Source organism: Lutra lutra, chromosome 5 (genome assembly GCF_902655055.1).
Source record: "Lutra lutra chromosome 5, mLutLut1.2, whole genome shotgun sequence".
NCBI classification, from domain to species: domain Eukaryota; kingdom Metazoa; phylum Chordata; class Mammalia; order Carnivora; family Mustelidae; genus Lutra; species Lutra lutra.
Window position 1 is genome coordinate 50634994 of NC_062282.1, and position 17417 is coordinate 50652410.

Below are 17417 nucleotides of genomic sequence, written 5' to 3' on the forward strand. Positions count from 1 at the left end.
CTTCTCCCTGACACCAATGCTCACCTCTCTTTTCAATGGATGTATAGTGTTCTTCCTCCAATCTTGAAGAAAAACTTCTCTTCGTGCTGATTTTTCCTTTTTCTATTACCTATTTTTCTCATTCCACAGACAATGTTATAAACTATCTCTACTAGTGCTTCCATTTTCTAGCCATCCACTATTCCCTCTTTATCCTCTACAACCTACAAACTCTACAGAGCCCTGCTTACTAACTTCCACTCTAAAAAACCTCAGCAGTCAACTGCTTACTTGTCAAATCTAAAACATCCTGCTTATCCTTGTCCCAGCACCTGAAGCGGCCACCCTCAAAACTGGCTCCTTGGATTTTCTTTAAACCTCCAAATTCTCCCCTCCACTTTCTTTTTACTCTCCCAAATGAACACAGGAAATTTAGTCCCTGAACAACTGCTTTTCTCTCCAAAAAGTATCTAACTCAAAGAATTATGTTGTTGCTTCAAATATACTATTCCAAATGTATGTTATCAACAGTTACTGAGAACCTACCTAGTACACACACACAAAAGGCATCATTTCTTATTCTAAGACATCTCATATCTCATGATGCCAGACATACACCACTTAAATGTTCTCATATACATGTACAAACTGAGTTCCCCCCTTCCTCCCTCAACTGGCTAGCTCGGCCTCTTTTTCTCCTAAATCCCATTCACTCAGACTCAAACCAAGTCATCTTTTCTGTCACCACCAAATCCTGCTGAGTCTTCCCCATAAGTCTCTCGTGTCACCCATCCTTTCCAGTCCCTATGCCCCAGCCAGCGCACTCTGTAATATACAGTGTACCAACTGCTATTCTTCTTGCAGTCTCTTTCCATCCTCATTCATCCTGTACTTAAGTACAAAACCAACCCTTTCATCTAGACAACTCTCTTGCTCTAAAAACCTTCAAAAATTCTTAACTTTTCAGTCTGACACTTTAGGTCTTAGGACATCTGGTTCCAGTCTAATCTCCTATAACTGTTTTCTACTTACTAATGAGTCTTTATCAGGGCATGGTAATCTCTTCTCAGTACCCAGTGCTCCTCTCATACTTACAGCTAAGAAATCAATCATGCTTAAAGCTACGGAAACAGAAGCAATAATGCTGGAGACTAAAGAGGTAGAATTCAGATTTCTTGCACATCCAAACTTTAAGAACAATCCAACAGAAACTAGAGATAGGTATTTCTATTTGCTTTTAATTTCCTAAAATAATTTTTCCAATTTATTTTGTTAATCCCTATCTCAAAGGACTTCAGAGGTATTTAAAAGGATGTTTCTTACATTAAGCAAGCATGTTCAGTGTTTGTAGCTGAAGGATTCAATCTATTGCATGAAATCTCTCCTTAAATTTTCTTTTAATGAACTATCATTTTCCTTTCCAGATATTCCTATCTTTCCCTTCTCACGCACATCTCATAAAAAAATCCTCTGGACACGGGACGCCTGGGGGGCTCAGTGGGTTAAAGCTTCTGCCTCCCGCTCATGTCATGATCCCAGAGTCCTGGGATCGAGCCCCGCATCAGGCTCTCTGCTGAACAGGGAGCCTGCTTCCCCCTCTCTCTCTGACTGCCTCTCTGCCTACTTGTGATTTCTGTCAAATAAATAAATAAAACCTTAAAAGAAAAAAATATCCTCTAGAATGAACATACTGATTTATTCAATCTTTCAATTATCCAGTCACTCAACCAATTATTACATGTAAAGTGTGACCCATATGCATTCCTAGACATGGAAGATCCAAAGAATAAAGAAATCACAGTCTAGTGCAAAAATAAACATGGACAAAAGTGTGTTACAATAAACAAATATTAGAAGGGCTGTGGTTGATTAAATGATTAAGTATGACCTGGACCTAGAAGGGTGAATGGATCTTTACCAGGCTAAGAAAAAGCAGCAGCATTCCTGGAAAAAAGAATAGCAGGCATGAAAACCATTAAAAAAATAAAGGATATTTTCAGGAAATAATAAATTCTGTAGGTTACACTAGAGTTTCATGTAAATAAAATTAAAAAGTACTGGCAGATGATGCTAACAGAACTGGTGACTAACACCTCAGTATCATACACAATAATAAAGGAGTGCAGACTGGGCCATCAGTTCTCAAATCCTTTGGATACACTATAGGTGAGGTAAGAATACAAAAAACAATGATCTCCCTGATATGAGGGAGAGGAGATGCAACATGGGGGGTTGAGGGGGTAGGAGAAGAGTAAATGAAACAAGATGGGATTGGGAGGGAGACAAACCATAAGTGACTCTTAATCTCACAAAACAAACTGAGGGTTGATGGGGGGAAGGGGTTGGGAGAGGGGGTGGGGTTATGGATACTGGGGAGGGTATGTGCTATGGTGAGTGTTGTGAAGTGTGTAAACCTGGCGATTCGCAGACTTGTACCCCTGGGGATAAAAATATATGTTTATAAAGCTGTAAAAAAAAAAAAAAAAAAAAAAAGAATACAAAAAACAGGGCGCCTGGGTGGCTCAGTTGGTTAAGCCACTGCCCTCGGCTCAGATCAGGATCCAGGAATCCCCGGATCCAGTGCCACATCAGACTCCCTGATCAGCAGGAGGTCTGCTTTTCCCTCTGACCCACCTCCCTCTCACGCTCTCTCATTCACTCTCTTTCAAATAAATAAATAAAATCTTAAAAAAAAAAAGACAAAAACCAAAACAACAAAAACACTATGCCTCACCTATACCCCCCATTTCATATTCCAGTGGAATAATAACTCTGTGATAACAACAAAATATATCACACGAGAAGTTTTTTAAACAATGATGAATTCTGCTAAACCAAGAACAATATGAATTAGTTATCTGAACTACAACATGTATGTAATCTAGCTACTTGAAAAATAAAAGCCAAAACTACGGCTGACACAAATATGCATCACTAGTCACTCTTCAACAAACCACATCAAACTCTACTGATAATGATGAAGCTAACGCAACAGTAATTTACAATTAAAACGCAAGACCAGCAGCATTTAAAAATGATGACCTACTTAAAATAACATTAATGAATGTTTCTAACACCATGTATGAATTTCTGCTATTTATGGATGATTTTAGTAGTGAGGAGAAAAAATTTGAGGACCTGAAATAAATCAGCAACTTTGGTATGGAGTTGGTAGGGTCAGCTATAAGATATTTAAATAAGTCTTAGTGGTGATCTATGGGTGAGTGGTTGAGAACAAGGAAGTGAAGATGATTCTAATGTTTTAGCTTGGGTAGTAATCAAGAGGAGAGCTTTGCTATTAAGACAGGAGACACAGAAGGAGGAGGAGGTTTGAAGTAGAGATGATGAGTTCAGTGACCATAAACTCAAGCATCTACAGAATATTTAGGTGAAGATGTCTAACAGTAGTTAGAAATCCATTCAGTACCAGGCACTAGTGAGGAGCTAGGAATACTGAGATAACAAACCACCCCATTCCTACCTTAAAGGAGCTCACAATCTAGTTAAGAAGGTAGACTAACACAAGGATCCTTAGAATGCAGCATAGTAGAGGTACAAACTGGGTACCACGGGATAATAGTGGAGGAACACTAACACACTAGGTGGTCAAAAAAGCAACGGAAAGTGGACATAGAGATTTACAGCCCAAACTATGTGAGATCACACACAACAAAAGATGAAAATTAAACACAAATTCTGGGCCCTATCAACACTTAACAAGTCTAAAGAAAAAACCAAGAGAGTCAAAAGGAATGGTCAGAAAGTTAGAAACCAGGAACACTGTTCTGAGGAAGCAGTCAACAACTTCATAAACATGGGAGGGTCTGCAGAATGAGGACACAAATAAAGCTCGAGTTTTACATTTTAGGTTAGTCACTAATCATTTTAGTGATTGCAGTTTCAGTGGAATTGTTCTCATATCCACGTTTTCCTTTCCAACTTCAACAAAGCTAATCTGGCTCTCATTACCTCTTGCCTAAAATCTTAACTGGTCTTCTTACCTCTGGTTTCTCCACTTGCCCCCCATCCCCACCCCCAACCAGGAGTCTGTACAACACTATCTAATCACTCTTCTTAAATGCAGTTCACCTGCTCTAAATCCTTCGCTGACCCATCACTATCCACCAAATTAAGTGTAATACCTAATACATGTATTCAGGTCTTTTCACAAATGGCTCCACTCTGCCTTTTCAATATTATTTCTGTTTCCCTTTTTATATCCTACACTTTGCAATACAATTCAATAATTAACATTCCACCAATTATATTTAAACAATCACTTCTTTTTGCTATTCTCATAACCCACACTGGAAAACTTCTCAATTTGAAGGTACAATTATATTCCATAAACACGAACTTTTAACCACACCTTGATTTTTAAGCTCTTAATAACAAAGGATATAAAAAGGGGAAAAGGAAAACTGCAATAAAAAAAATAAAATATCTAGGAATGAATTTAACAATAAATGCCCAAGACCGCTATAATGAAAACTTTAAAACACTCCAGAAGGCTCAAAAGAAATCTGGAACATAGGGAGGCTCTCTACATTCATACACAGAGAAGAGTTAGCATCTTTAAGCTATCTCTTCATCCTAACTTCGACTAAGTAATTCTGAAGTTCACATAGCAAAGAGGGTCAGAAAAACTCTGAGAGACAAAGGGACTCAGTCCAGACGATAAAATACTCTAGGTATTCAGTAAGACCACACACTGAAAGAACAAGAAAAAATATTCAAAAATGAAACCAAATAGATGTGACAATTTAGTATATAATAATCAGTCAGGAAAAGTTGAACTACTTAATAAATACATGGAGACTACCAGATAGCTACCTGAGGAAAAAAATTTTACCGTAACACAATATACATGCAGATAAAATCCTAAGTGAAGAGAAGATGTAAATAATGAAACAAAAATAATGGAATAAAACATGATAGAGAAGTCTTTTCTAGTAATTGAGTCAAAATTCCAAGTTATAAAAAAAGAAATTAAAAAAAAATTCGACCACATTAAAACAAATTCTGCATTAAAATATATATATATATATATATATATATATATATATATATATATATATCATAAACCAAAAATCAAGACAACCAAAACAGGAAAAAATAATTTCAATCCAAATTGAAATTCAACCCAGTAATTTGAATTCAAAGGGCTAATTTCCCTAATGTATACCAAACTCCCACAAATCAGCAAGAAAAAGTTATAATCCAGAGAAGGCCAGTTTAACTACTCTCTGTTCATGCTGTGTCTCTTTTCAGCTTGAGCTATAGCCCCAGTAAAGCGCTGCCTGTGCCTTTGGGGAAAAAAAGGGGGATGGGCTAAAATCCCAAGAAAAATGAACAAAGGACATAAACTGACAACTCTCACACATTTTTCTTAAACATGTGGATAAATACAATCTCACTCATAATAAGAGAAATACAAATAAAAACTAGTTAGAACACACCCATTTTTCACCTACTGGAATAGCCAAATGTAAGAGTTTGAGAACACTGATTTGATAAGGATATAAAACTACAGGAACTCTCAAACACTGTTATAGGTACAAAACAGTAAAACCCTATGGAGAGCAGTATCAGTCAATATTACAAATGTGTCTACTCTTTCACCCAGAAACTTCACTTCTAGTAATTTATCTCAAGGCTATATTTGCACCTATCAAAATTATAGCTATATAAAATTATTTAGTACAAGACTAAATGAAAAGGCAAAAAAGAGTAATTAGTTCAATGAATTATGATATAACCATACAAGGATACTATGCCACTACAAAACAGAACTGGAGGGCTGAGGGGAGAATGAGGCCTTAACATTTAATCAGAATCTTAAAATTTGGCATAATAGAAAGAGTCAACATAAAAACAGAGTACAAAGCTTTATTTCATGAAAATATAAAAACAGTAGTAATGGCTCTGTGATACATCATTAAGTTAAACAACGGGTCGAGAACAGTGTATATTATCCTGTCATCTATACAAAAAGGAAGACATACATATATTTATTGCTACATATTTATATTTACCAATATCTTTATATTGACATATGTACATAAAAAGATCTCTAGAATTTTTCACAAGGAAATAAAAATAGCTACTTGCTTGGGCTCAGAAAACTTAGTGGATGATGACCAGAGATAAGGAGGAACACAATTTTCACTGAACACTTTTTATGTTTTGAAATTTTTCTAACATAAATGTATAAGCACATTACTAATTTTTATAAAAAAGAATTTTAAAAATGTATTTAAGGGTGAAATCTAGTAAACTGGAACATTATGTAACTACCTAAATAGTCTGACACAGAAGTTACTCTAACCAAAAAACTGTTCAAGCTGAAAATGTCTACTCACGTAATCACTGAGCTTATCCTACCACAGCATGTAATAAGTGTATTTAAGAAGGCTCAGTTGAGTTCCCAAAGTTATAAGCCAGAGTATGAACTTTAATGTACAATAACCCATTCAATTGCTAAAATTAATGTTTCTGGTTATTAGGCAGCTGTTTTTAAAATAAATATTTCAACCTATTCAGAAATAATGTATGTGATAAGCACATTTTTTTAAACCACAGTGTGAATTACTTTGCTGATTAAGCTAAAAATCTAAGCCAAGTAGTACCCAATTGTTCTTCTATAACAGACTGGAATTATTTTCCATAAATTGGCTAACATACAAAGCCTTTAATAAAGGGCTGAGAATTATAGTGTTTTGCAGCATAAAAGAACCTTCTCATTTCAAAGAATTTCCCAAGGTAGTGCCACCTAAAAGAGAAGAATTTATTGTACCCAGATGTTCTGCTTCTAGTGCACTGCCTTTTCTACTACCATACTTTTTTCCCCACAATGGCTTACTTGGAAATCTCTTAGAGCTATAAGGGGGTTTCAGGACTAAGATCTGGAACCCTAAAAGTCATTCTATACATAAACATAAATCTCACAGAAACAGGACAAACCCTTCACAATTTTATAAAACATATACCTGCAGGGGCAATTCTAATAATAAAAATATTATTAAGCCACTATAGTACATCATTCAAACCGCATCTTGAGTTATACAATAGCAATGTCAAATGAAAATATATTATTGCTATCATTACATATAAATGAAAAATTAACCTAAAAATTAAAAATCTGGACTTTTATTCTAGATGAATTTTTATGTTTCCTGCCTGTATTTCTTTTTTCTAAGATTTTTTTTTTTTTTTAAGTAATCTCTGCACCCAAGGGGGAGGAGCTCAAACTCACAACCCTGAGATCAGAGTCACATGCTCTACTGACTAACCAGGCAGGTGCCCCTCCTGCCTGTACTTTCTTGACTTTAACTTCTTTAACCTCTCAATATTGCTTTTACTACTAACTCCAAATCACATCAATTATATTCCAAGGACTATTTTTTTAAAATATTATAAATGTTATTTCCAACATTTCATTTAACTGAAATAAATGCCTTGTGTTCAACTGATGTTAATGTTCTGGGACAATAAAGAATGTTACATTTAAAAAGCTCTGAAGTACTAACAAAACCCAAAATAGACAAATCAGAACAGGCCAAATGCCTACAAAGGTAGTTCTCGTTATTTACATTTCATCATATTAAAAATCTAAAATGTTTCATTCTACCTTCTAGCTTTATCCAGTAAAATAAATCCAAAACTGTCTGTTTTCTTCTACCCTTAATAACCCATATGCAATGGTAAAACAAATTATACTACAAACAAGATTCCTAATCATTCATCAATGACTGTATCACTGTCATCTCAATGTAAACAAATTTCATTTTACTCTAATTTTAAAACCTACATAGACATAAATCAGAATGCTCACTAAAATATTAGGAAAGGTAATGTAGGGGTGCCTGGTGGCTCAGTCGGTTAAGTGTCCGACTCCTGATTTTGGCTCAGGTCACAATCTCAGGGTTGTGAGATGGAACCCTGTGCTGAGTATGGAGCCTACTTAAGATTCTCTCTCCTCCTCCTTCTGCTCCCCACAACCCCATGCATGCTCCCTCTCTCTAAAAAAATAAACAAGCAAACAAATAAAAAAGAAAGGAAAAGATAATATAGACACTTACCTACATAATGCATATTAAGAGCCAAATACTTATACTGGAAAAGAGGGTTATTACTGAGGCTACTTCTTTGGATCTGCTGGAAGAAAGAGCTGACATCCCATCTGTACAGGACATCCAACAGCATGATGCTTGGCACCCTCAGGGCCACATTTAACACTGCTTCCAGTTTCTCCTTTGCAGCCATGTTTTTTCTTGGAGCAGACCTAAATTCAGAAGACATAATATACAAAAATAAGTCACCTCAAATAGCTTTTAGATATTCTCTTACGAATCTAATGGATTGTCACATACTATACAACATATAAAACTCTTAATCACATCTACTACTTCCAGGTATCCATAAAAAAAGCCTTGTATTGTGTTTTCACATTGACTCTTTTAGGTCTTCCCATCTGATTAAGTGATAAGGCCTCAAAATTTGTTTTTAAAAAGCTTAACTCCAACTCTGGGCACTAGCAATAAAACACCCTAATAATACTATAGCGTTTGTCCAATTAACTTGAAAGGAAAAATTCACTCCTATAAAACTGAGATTTATGTAGCTCTAAAAAAAAGAGCAAATTTTAAGTGGTTATTATATGAAAAAGCCTAAGATTCAATAAAAATTTGATGATTACATATTTAGTTTGCAGTATCTCACAGTCTATCCTTTTCTGTATTACAACTAAAACTGAAGTACTGAATTTACATGACATAGGTATAATTCAGAGAACTCATGATACAGGTAAAGACAACATAGTTGGCAATAATGTTTCCTTCAATATTAAAGTTAAAATCTCCATCTGAAATTCCCATAATCTGCCTTCAAAGTGGGGAAACAAAGCTCATCAAATTCTTCCTGTGATTCACAGATATGCTGGCACATGGAAGAAGTCAGGCTTTGGAGTCTTGTAGCCCTATCTTTGCTCAGCTGTTGATGAGTTGTAGGAGTAGAATTTAAAAAAAAAAAAGTGGGGTGGGGGGGCAGAAAGGTGATGAAAGATATCTAGGACAATCCATTATTTAAAGGACAATTCTGTGCAACACTCCTTTATAAGACAGAGCTTTAAATCAATCTGAGGAATTATGAGACTAAGGCAAACAGAAGTGGGTTAAAGACAATTTTAAGAGTAATGATAATTCTGGATTGTTGGTTCTGACAATATCCTTTTAAGAATTTTGCTGACAGAGCTAAAATTTCCGGCTTTGGCAGTAATTTCAGACATTACAGGACAAATGAAAACATTTACTTCTGAAGAAAATTAGTGACAGACTGCTATGCTATGGTTAAATATCTGTCAGTATTTCCAATTTACCCCCTAATTTTCATAGCTTCCTAGCTCAGTTAAGAAAAAAGTTCAACTTAACAAACCATTATAAGTTCTTCACTCACTGGAAAATTGATTGTACTGATCATTGAGTGATCATTTATCATTCCCATTACTCAAAAGTGATATATCCAAGAATGCAAAATAAACATTTTCATAAACTAAATTCTGATTACTTTAAATGAACAAGACCAATTTAATAATTTTCCTACATAAGAAAAAAATATTGTGAGAGCCAAAACTGAATGTTGTGTCCTAAAAGGGAAAAAAAGCACTGAAAAATAAAAACTCTAATCAACATTTATTGCAAATTACAGCATTCAGGAACTTCAACTTCTCAAAGCTCATGATATTACTAAAAAAAAAAAAAAAATTTTTTTGAGAAGAAATACACCAAAGTATCACATTAACATCCTTTCAATAGTAGGGCTAAGATGATTTTTATTCCCTTCTTTTTCCGTTTGCCAAATGTTGTAGAATAGCCATTACTGGGCATCAAAAATAGAAATTCCTTTGTAAAAAGTGTTAATATATCTAAGCTATCTAGATGACTAAGAAAATACACAGAACATAACTACTTACTGAGGTGGTCAAACAGATAACTCAGTTTGGTTTATTTCAAAGGACACAAACAACAGATTTTTCTCACAAACCACCAGGCATGTGTGAAAATCATCACAGACTGAGATAATAACATCACTGAGAGGCTTTATATTATAATGGAGAAATAACTCTTCCCATATTCTAGAATCCAATATAAGTCACTACTGCTTTTGTAGGGACTACTACTGAGTTAATACTTGTAGTCTGTATTTATTTCATCTGACTTGGAGCCTTCTTTTTTAATGTTTTGCTTTTTTTTAATGTACCCACTTTCACCATTTGCTATAGCTCTCAAAAGGGTAAAGAAAAAAAGAATTAAACAAATAACCACTCCTGTATCACAAATCAAGATCTGAACAAGGCAGGGGGAAGCTCCCTAATTCTTACAGAAGATCATCTCTATTACAAAAGAGGGCCATTAGCAGAGGATAAGTTCCCTCTCAATTATCACTATTCCTGCCTCACAAATAGAATAAAAAGAAAATTTTGAATTCCTAAAGCTCTCATTACCAAATAATATTGGAGAATAATCCCCAAATTCTACTGTTTAGTATATCCAAGACTCAAATGTCTGAATTAAGGAGGACCTTGGATAGAAATATGCCCACTTAATAACAACTCTACTGCTCATTAAACATTTCATTTATTTCTGTATGTAAGTGACATTTTAGCAAGTCATTGGCAAGCTGGCCCTGTATATGGACACGGGAGAAACAAATTCAATATATGGAAAATCAAATAGAAAACGCTACCCACAAGTGCACCTGGGTGGCTCAGTCAGTTAAGCATCCAACAGGATGTCAGCTCAGGTCTTGATTCCAGGGTCATGAGTTCAAGCCCAGCACAGGATGTTGAGCTTACTTTAAAAAAAAAAAAAAATCTAAAATGCTACCCATAAAAGCTGTGGAAAGACCAAAAGAAATTAAAAAATTAAAAAATAAAAATAAAAAATAAAAAATTCCCCTCTGAACTTTATAATTTTGAGTCTTTCTGAAGTATAAGGGCCACATGATATGTTGATCACCATCACAAATAAATACCATATACTACACTCCAGCACCCCACACTAAATTAACATCTAAACAAAATATGGAAACATGTATCTTGTTTAAAATTACTGACATCGGGTGCTTGAGTGGCTGAGTTGGTTATGTGTCTGACTCTTAATTTTAGCTCAAGTCATGATCTCAGGGTTCTGAGATCCAGCCCAGCACGGTCCTCCCACTGGAGCTCCCCACTCAGTAGGAAGTCTGCTTGAGATTAATTCTCTCTCCCTCTTCTTCTGCCCCTTCTCCCTCTCTCAATAAATAAATCTTTTTAAAAATAAATAAATAAAATAAAATCACTGAACTCATTCACATTTGCCAAGCCACTCTATTAGAAGCATGAAGGAAAAATGGAGATTTCTCTCCTGGGGTAAAAAAGATTGTACTTCTATGATGTTTGGTTCAAGCCTAATTTATTTTTTTTTGAAAGTTATTCTCAGAACTAATGAGCATATTCCAAGTCAGAAGGAGCTTAAATTTCTCTTAAAATCAAAACAATACTAGATAATCCTTAAAAATAAGCAGAGGAACTGAATGCAAAGAAAATTTAAAGCCCTGATAGTCCTGTAGCCAAATATATAAGCTATTTCCTGCCCTGTACAGTCACACAAATTTTCTCCTCCATGAAAGATTTTTATATTTTTCCTTACATGTTTTAAGAACTGGGAAAGTAATATGCCAAAACAACATCTCAGCAAATAATGTAAACTAAATGGGACTCAAACTTAAAAATGGTTTACACAGTGGAACAGCTTTAAAAAAAAAAAAAAAAAAAAAAAAACAAAAAACCTTTCCTAAAACAGCAAAAAAAGACTCAACAAATGCTAACCAAAAACAGGACCAAAATGATTTCGCTAAATGACTTTCCCAGGCTTGGAAGCAGTAATCACTACTTACACAGTAATGTCCTGTTCAAGTATAACATTGCACAGTTCACCATTCATATCTGTGGGTTAAGAAACACAGGAGTCTCATTCTACACTTTCCTAAAAACACTGTGTTTTGGTTTTGAATATGAAGAAATCAAACAAATCATCCTGAACTATTCGGAAAATGTACATTTTTAAAGTCATAGCTTGTCTGTTGAAGAATTATGTTAAGAAAAAGAAACAGAAAATTCGATCTTACCAAAAAGAGGGTATTCACATCTCCTAGATAAACTCCTTAAAAAAAAAAAAAAAAAAAAAAAAAGCAAATATAAGAAAGCTGTATGATCCAATTTTAAATTCAGTACAATAGAAAATTTAAGATTGGAAGTTTCTACACCTTTTTCTCCCATCAAAAAAAAAAAATCATTTTTTCTTTATCCATCCAATGAAAAAAAAATTCTACCATCGCTAAAACCAATCTCAAGAAAGGTTTTCTGGCTGTCCATATGTTAGGACGGTAAGCCCTGAAAATGTTAGAGGGCAAAACTAGAGGCTAAAATCATAAGTAAACTCACCCCCAAAGAGATACCCGGGAGGAGAACGCCACGTCTTACATAAGCATTGGCACATGCGTTAAATATAGCTGGTCCTCCCCACTCCCACACTACTGCCAGCTAACTTTGTATGTACCTGATTTCCACATAAACTACTAGCAATTCTGTGGTTTCTCGGTATCTCCAAAGTGGCAAAAATATGAAGTCCTCTCTGAATAACCGGACCATCTTTCAATTCTTAGGAGGCCAGGCAGGGAATAAGAACTGCTATCCCTGCCATTGGGCGCTCAGCCTGGGTCACGACTGCAGCACCAACAGCTCATCCTTTGGGTATGATTCAAGATTCAGTAGATCGGCACAGTCCGTATTTTAAAAAATAAAGACACACAGTCCTCTCCTTTCCTTTTAAACTAGTTTCCTGTTTACTGCAGACGGCGATGCAAAGCCATCCATTAATCTTTGATGCCTTCTCACTGCAAAGCCCCCTTCCTTTCTCCCCGCACCTCCTCCCCCGTCTTCCCCGCCCCCCCGCGCTCTGCCTGCTGATCTCATTGGCGTTTGAACTATAGTAACCCCAACCCAGCTCGCTGCAAAGCAGGCAGCGCAGCAGCAGGGCCGCTGCCGCCGCGGGGCTAGGGGATTACGTTCGCAAAAACTCTGCCAGTAGAGAAGCCCGCGCCAGGGAGCTCCCCTCGTCTGGCCAAGGGTGCTCGCTCCACGGCGCCACGCACCAAAAAGCTTGCAAACACAGACGCGGGCGAAGTTCATCATCGCCGAATAGCTAGGGGACTCATTCCTAAAGGGAGGGCAAGGGTCTTGGGTAGAAAAAGCAGAACAGGAATAAGGTGGAGAAGGAAGGGATCGCAGGCGAGAGAGGAAGCGATGGGGACAAAAAGGAAGGGATAAGGAGCGCTCTCACGGTAAAATAGGGCTGACAGATGGGATGCAAAGCAAATGGGCCCCCATTCGAAGAATGGTTTGGCAGGCCTTTCCGAACTCCCAAACAACCTCAAACCGCATAAAAAGAGAAAGGAGGAGGCTGAGTAGACCAAAGAAGGATAAGTCTAAAGAAAAATGGGAGGGAAGCTTGGAAGCAAAGTGGACAAAGACGCCAAAGACGTAAAGTTGGAAGTGGAACTGGAGAAAAGGAGCTGGAAAGGAGGAGCTAGAAAATGGGTAGCTCAGGAAGGGGCTTAGAAAAGGCCTCGAAATGGGGTCCTGGGGAGGCGACGGAGCAGAGCTCAGAGAGAGAGCATCTTACGAACGCCGCGGTAAGGTGAGGGATGTGTTCAGGAGTGTGGGAAGCTGGGAAGGCGGCGCACAAGGACCGAAAGCTGGGGGAGGGGGCTCTAGTACCGGGCCCAGGGAGGGGAAGGCAAAGTCGGAAAGAGTGGGGGGCGGGGGAGAGGTCTGCGGGAGGACAGACGGGAGGGAGGGGACGCAACGGGTGAAAAGGGGATGGGGACGCCGCCGAAGCTGGGAAGAAGGAGGGAGGTGAACCAAGGAAGGGGCGAAGCGGGAGAAGAGGAAGGAGCCGGCAAAGGGGTGGGGGAGGGGAGAAGGGAGGATGTGCGAAGGGCGGGGGGCGGGGACGCGCCGGGATAAGAAGAGGCCGGCCGGGGCGGACGGCTCGGTCACCTCGAGCTGTGGCCTCCCTCCCCGCAGGGCGGCGCCGCCGGCGGGCAGGCGAGCTCCGCAACTCCCCGGCTCTCTCGCCCGCCCTCCCGTTCTCCTCGGGCGGCGGGGGCCGGGACGGCGCGGCTCACAGCGGCGGTTCTTCCGCGCCGGCCCTTGGTTGCAGCGTCTTGGGAGGCGGCGGCAGCGGCGGCGGCAGCGGCCCGACCCGTGCGGTCACCATCGTCCGCGGCGGCAGGCGCTCGCGGGCCGAGCCCCTCAACAGCCGATGGCAGCCATGGCCTACTGCGCTCGATCCTCCCGCCCCCGGCGCTCTGCGGCGGCCGCTGCCCGCTCTCGAGCTCTGCGCCTGCGCGCACCGCGCCCCACCCCCTGACCCCGCCCGCGCGCGCGCCCGCGCGCGCCCGCGCTCACTCACAATCGCCCAGGCCGGGTGGTTCCTGTGCCGCCCCCACTACGTGGGCGGGAGACACGCGCCTCTAGCGGCCCAAGCCGCGGGGCTCAGGCAGCTATGGAGACGCATACCACGCCGACACCTGCACGCGCACTGTGACACGCGCCATTCTGACACACTTGTGCTCTCACACTCCTCAAACACCGGGAGCCACACGCGCTCACACCCACACTCACCTGCCGGGACCACGTGGGAGAATTGGAGGGGCTGATCTTCACTCAGTGCAACCGCAGTACCAATGATACCAGAATTCTTTTTAATTCCCTCACTGACTGGGCTAGACTGTCAACTCCATGGCGTCAGGGACCAAGTCTGTGATGGCTTGTAAATGCCTAGCACAGAATAAGCCTCTGTTGAATAAGTGAGTGGATGCATGAATAAATGAATTGTAAATGTTCACGATCTTTAATTTTAAATTTCCGCCCCTTGGTTTAAAGAATTTGTTCAAAGAAATTTACTGTAGTATGAAATTAAATAGTATTTGTTTCTTTTGTTTCAAAGATCAAAACAGAGATCAGTGTATACACCCCTTCCCGAGGGCCCCACTGATCAGCATGCCTACCTTAATTTAAATGTCAGCATATCTTTAAGGGCAGAAACTGTTCCCCACTTCCCAAAACAAAGCCCTGAAGTACGTTGTGCGTGCACAGAACAAAACAAGGATGTTGCTAGCCTTCTGAGCTTTGCCAGAACTCCTTATTCCCCAATTTTTCTAGGACCTCACCGACTCTCCACAAATTCCTCACCCCCACCTGCCCCCCTCTCCCCGGAAAACAAACAAACAAAACAAAACCCTACACTGTTCCTTGCTGAGTCTTGGGTTAGTTCCTGGAGAGCCAGTCGCTACTAGAAACTAGTCTAGCCTTTGATGTTGGCAGAGACTTCTGTACACAGAAGATACACACCCAGTAGTAGGTAAAAGGTTGCCACTATATTGGATCATCCTGAAATTGTGAAACCTCAACTTATGCATGTTACTAGAGAAATTAATGTACTTTAATCTAGATTTCTGCGTTGGGGTCCCTCCTTGGAAATTCATGTCTCTGTCCTGTGTTTTAAAATGTTAAACTTCCAATTCTTCACAACCTTTGTATCTTACTAAAATTGTAAAAGCAAGCTCTACATTTAGCAAATGTAACTCTGGAGGCATCAATCAGATTCAGAGGAACTTCCACTAGTTTGATAGCTCTATAGAAATGAAGCTTTAAAATTTCTGGGAAATGTGTTCATAACTCTCTATAGATACCTTCCATCCTGATGCCTTAGACTACTTTAGAATAATCAAGCCTGCTACATCCTAGAGGGGCAGTTTTATGAATCTATTTATATGTACCCCAGTAAGTAAGAAATTACAGAGGCCACATGACTAATGACTAGACTAGAAAACTGCCCAAGATAGCAAAGCCTTATTCCTTGGTTTCCTTCCCATTTTAACAACTTTACTATTGCCTCAGGCAAGAAACATATTACAAAGAAGTCAAAATCTACATAACCTTAAATTCTAATTGGATTTATTTATACTTTTAGGGTAAATTGCACAATCTTTAAAATATTCCTTTAGTATGGTTACCAGATTTGTATGTTTTGTTTAAATGGAGGAGAAGTTTACCTCAGCTCTCACATTTCCTTTTTTAAAGAGGAAAAAAATGGCTTCAAAGTCCTATAACCCTCACTAATAAGTACTCTGGACTTGTAAAAGCAGGAAAAAGTCACATGTTTTTTTCACCTTTGAATTTTATAGCAGCTGCCTATAAATGCTAAAGTTCAAAACGAGTAAAGACAATTACTCTGGTAATGAAAGGGTTACTGCTATTATATTGCTGCTAATCCAGTTTTGGGAAAGCTCTCCATTGCCAGATGCAGGTAACCAAATCAAACTAAAAAGGAAAAAAGCAGAGAGAAAAACTGGGGGTGGGACTGTAGAGAAGATTGCTCAAATGAAAAGCAGTCACAGTGTAGAAAGTACTTTCTAGAGGCACCCAAATGCACCCAAAACAGCAAAGGTCAGAAACAAAACGTACCTGGGGCCAGGCTTAAGAAAATGCCCAAATGCTACAACCTAGTCATAAAAGGAATTAGCTTCAGGGCTAGAAGGAAAGAACTGGAATGTTTATGACTGTGGAATGGGAGACCATTCAGGAATCCAAAGGTTATCTTCCTATTCACTAAATGTATCCAACATTGAGAAGGAAGTCAGCATAAAGTTTGGAAGAGTGCGTATTTGTTACAGCCCTAGCCATTCGGAAAGACTAATCCCTCAATGCCTTATAAAACCAACTATTGCTAATAATCCCATGGAAATTGTTCTCTGTTGAAAATCTGCAGAAAATTGAAAGCCAATTCAAAATGCCTTCTAGATCCAGAAATAAGAGCTCATGTAACAGACTTCATATAATGGGGCCCAAACCCAAAAAAACTCAGACAGCCAACACTGGAAATATGGGGGAAATGAGACTTATTTATTCATTTATTCCACACTTTATTCCTATTGGCACTTCGAGGTTTTCTCTTTGTAATTCCAAAATTAGGTACCTTTCTTGAATAGAAGAGTCTAAATGATAATATAAAAATTTCATTCAACCTGACTACCCTCATGGTTTGATTTTGAAAGTCAGTTCTAAGAGGAAAACTATATTTTCTTCAGCAGCATGGTTCAGTAAAGGGGAAATTAACTCTTTTTGCCATATAATTGAGATATAATTCACATGCCATACAATACACTTTTAAAATGTGCACCTTAATGGTTTTTAATAGATTCACAGAGCTGTGCGACCATCACAATCAATTTCAGATCATTTACATCACCCCCCCTTCCAAAAAAACAAAAACAAAAACAAAAACCAAAAACAAAAAACCCCCAAAACCCCTGTATCCCTTAACAGTAACCTC

The 17417-nt window shown here is 38.7% G+C and overlaps 1 protein-coding gene across 1 annotated transcript in view; it reads right to left on the reverse strand.

Moving 5' to 3' along the window:
* RNF145 (ring finger protein 145) overlaps window positions 1-14362 on the reverse strand; it is a 56219-nt gene extending 41857 nt beyond the window's left edge. Inside the window, 2 exon segments of the mRNA XM_047731441.1 lie at window positions 8061-8263; window positions 14078-14362. Of these exon segments, the coding sequence (XP_047587397.1) occupies window positions 8061-8244 (184 nt within the window). The 5' untranslated portion in view covers window positions 8245-8263; window positions 14078-14362.
* Between the last annotated feature and the right edge of the window lie 3055 nt (window positions 14363-17417).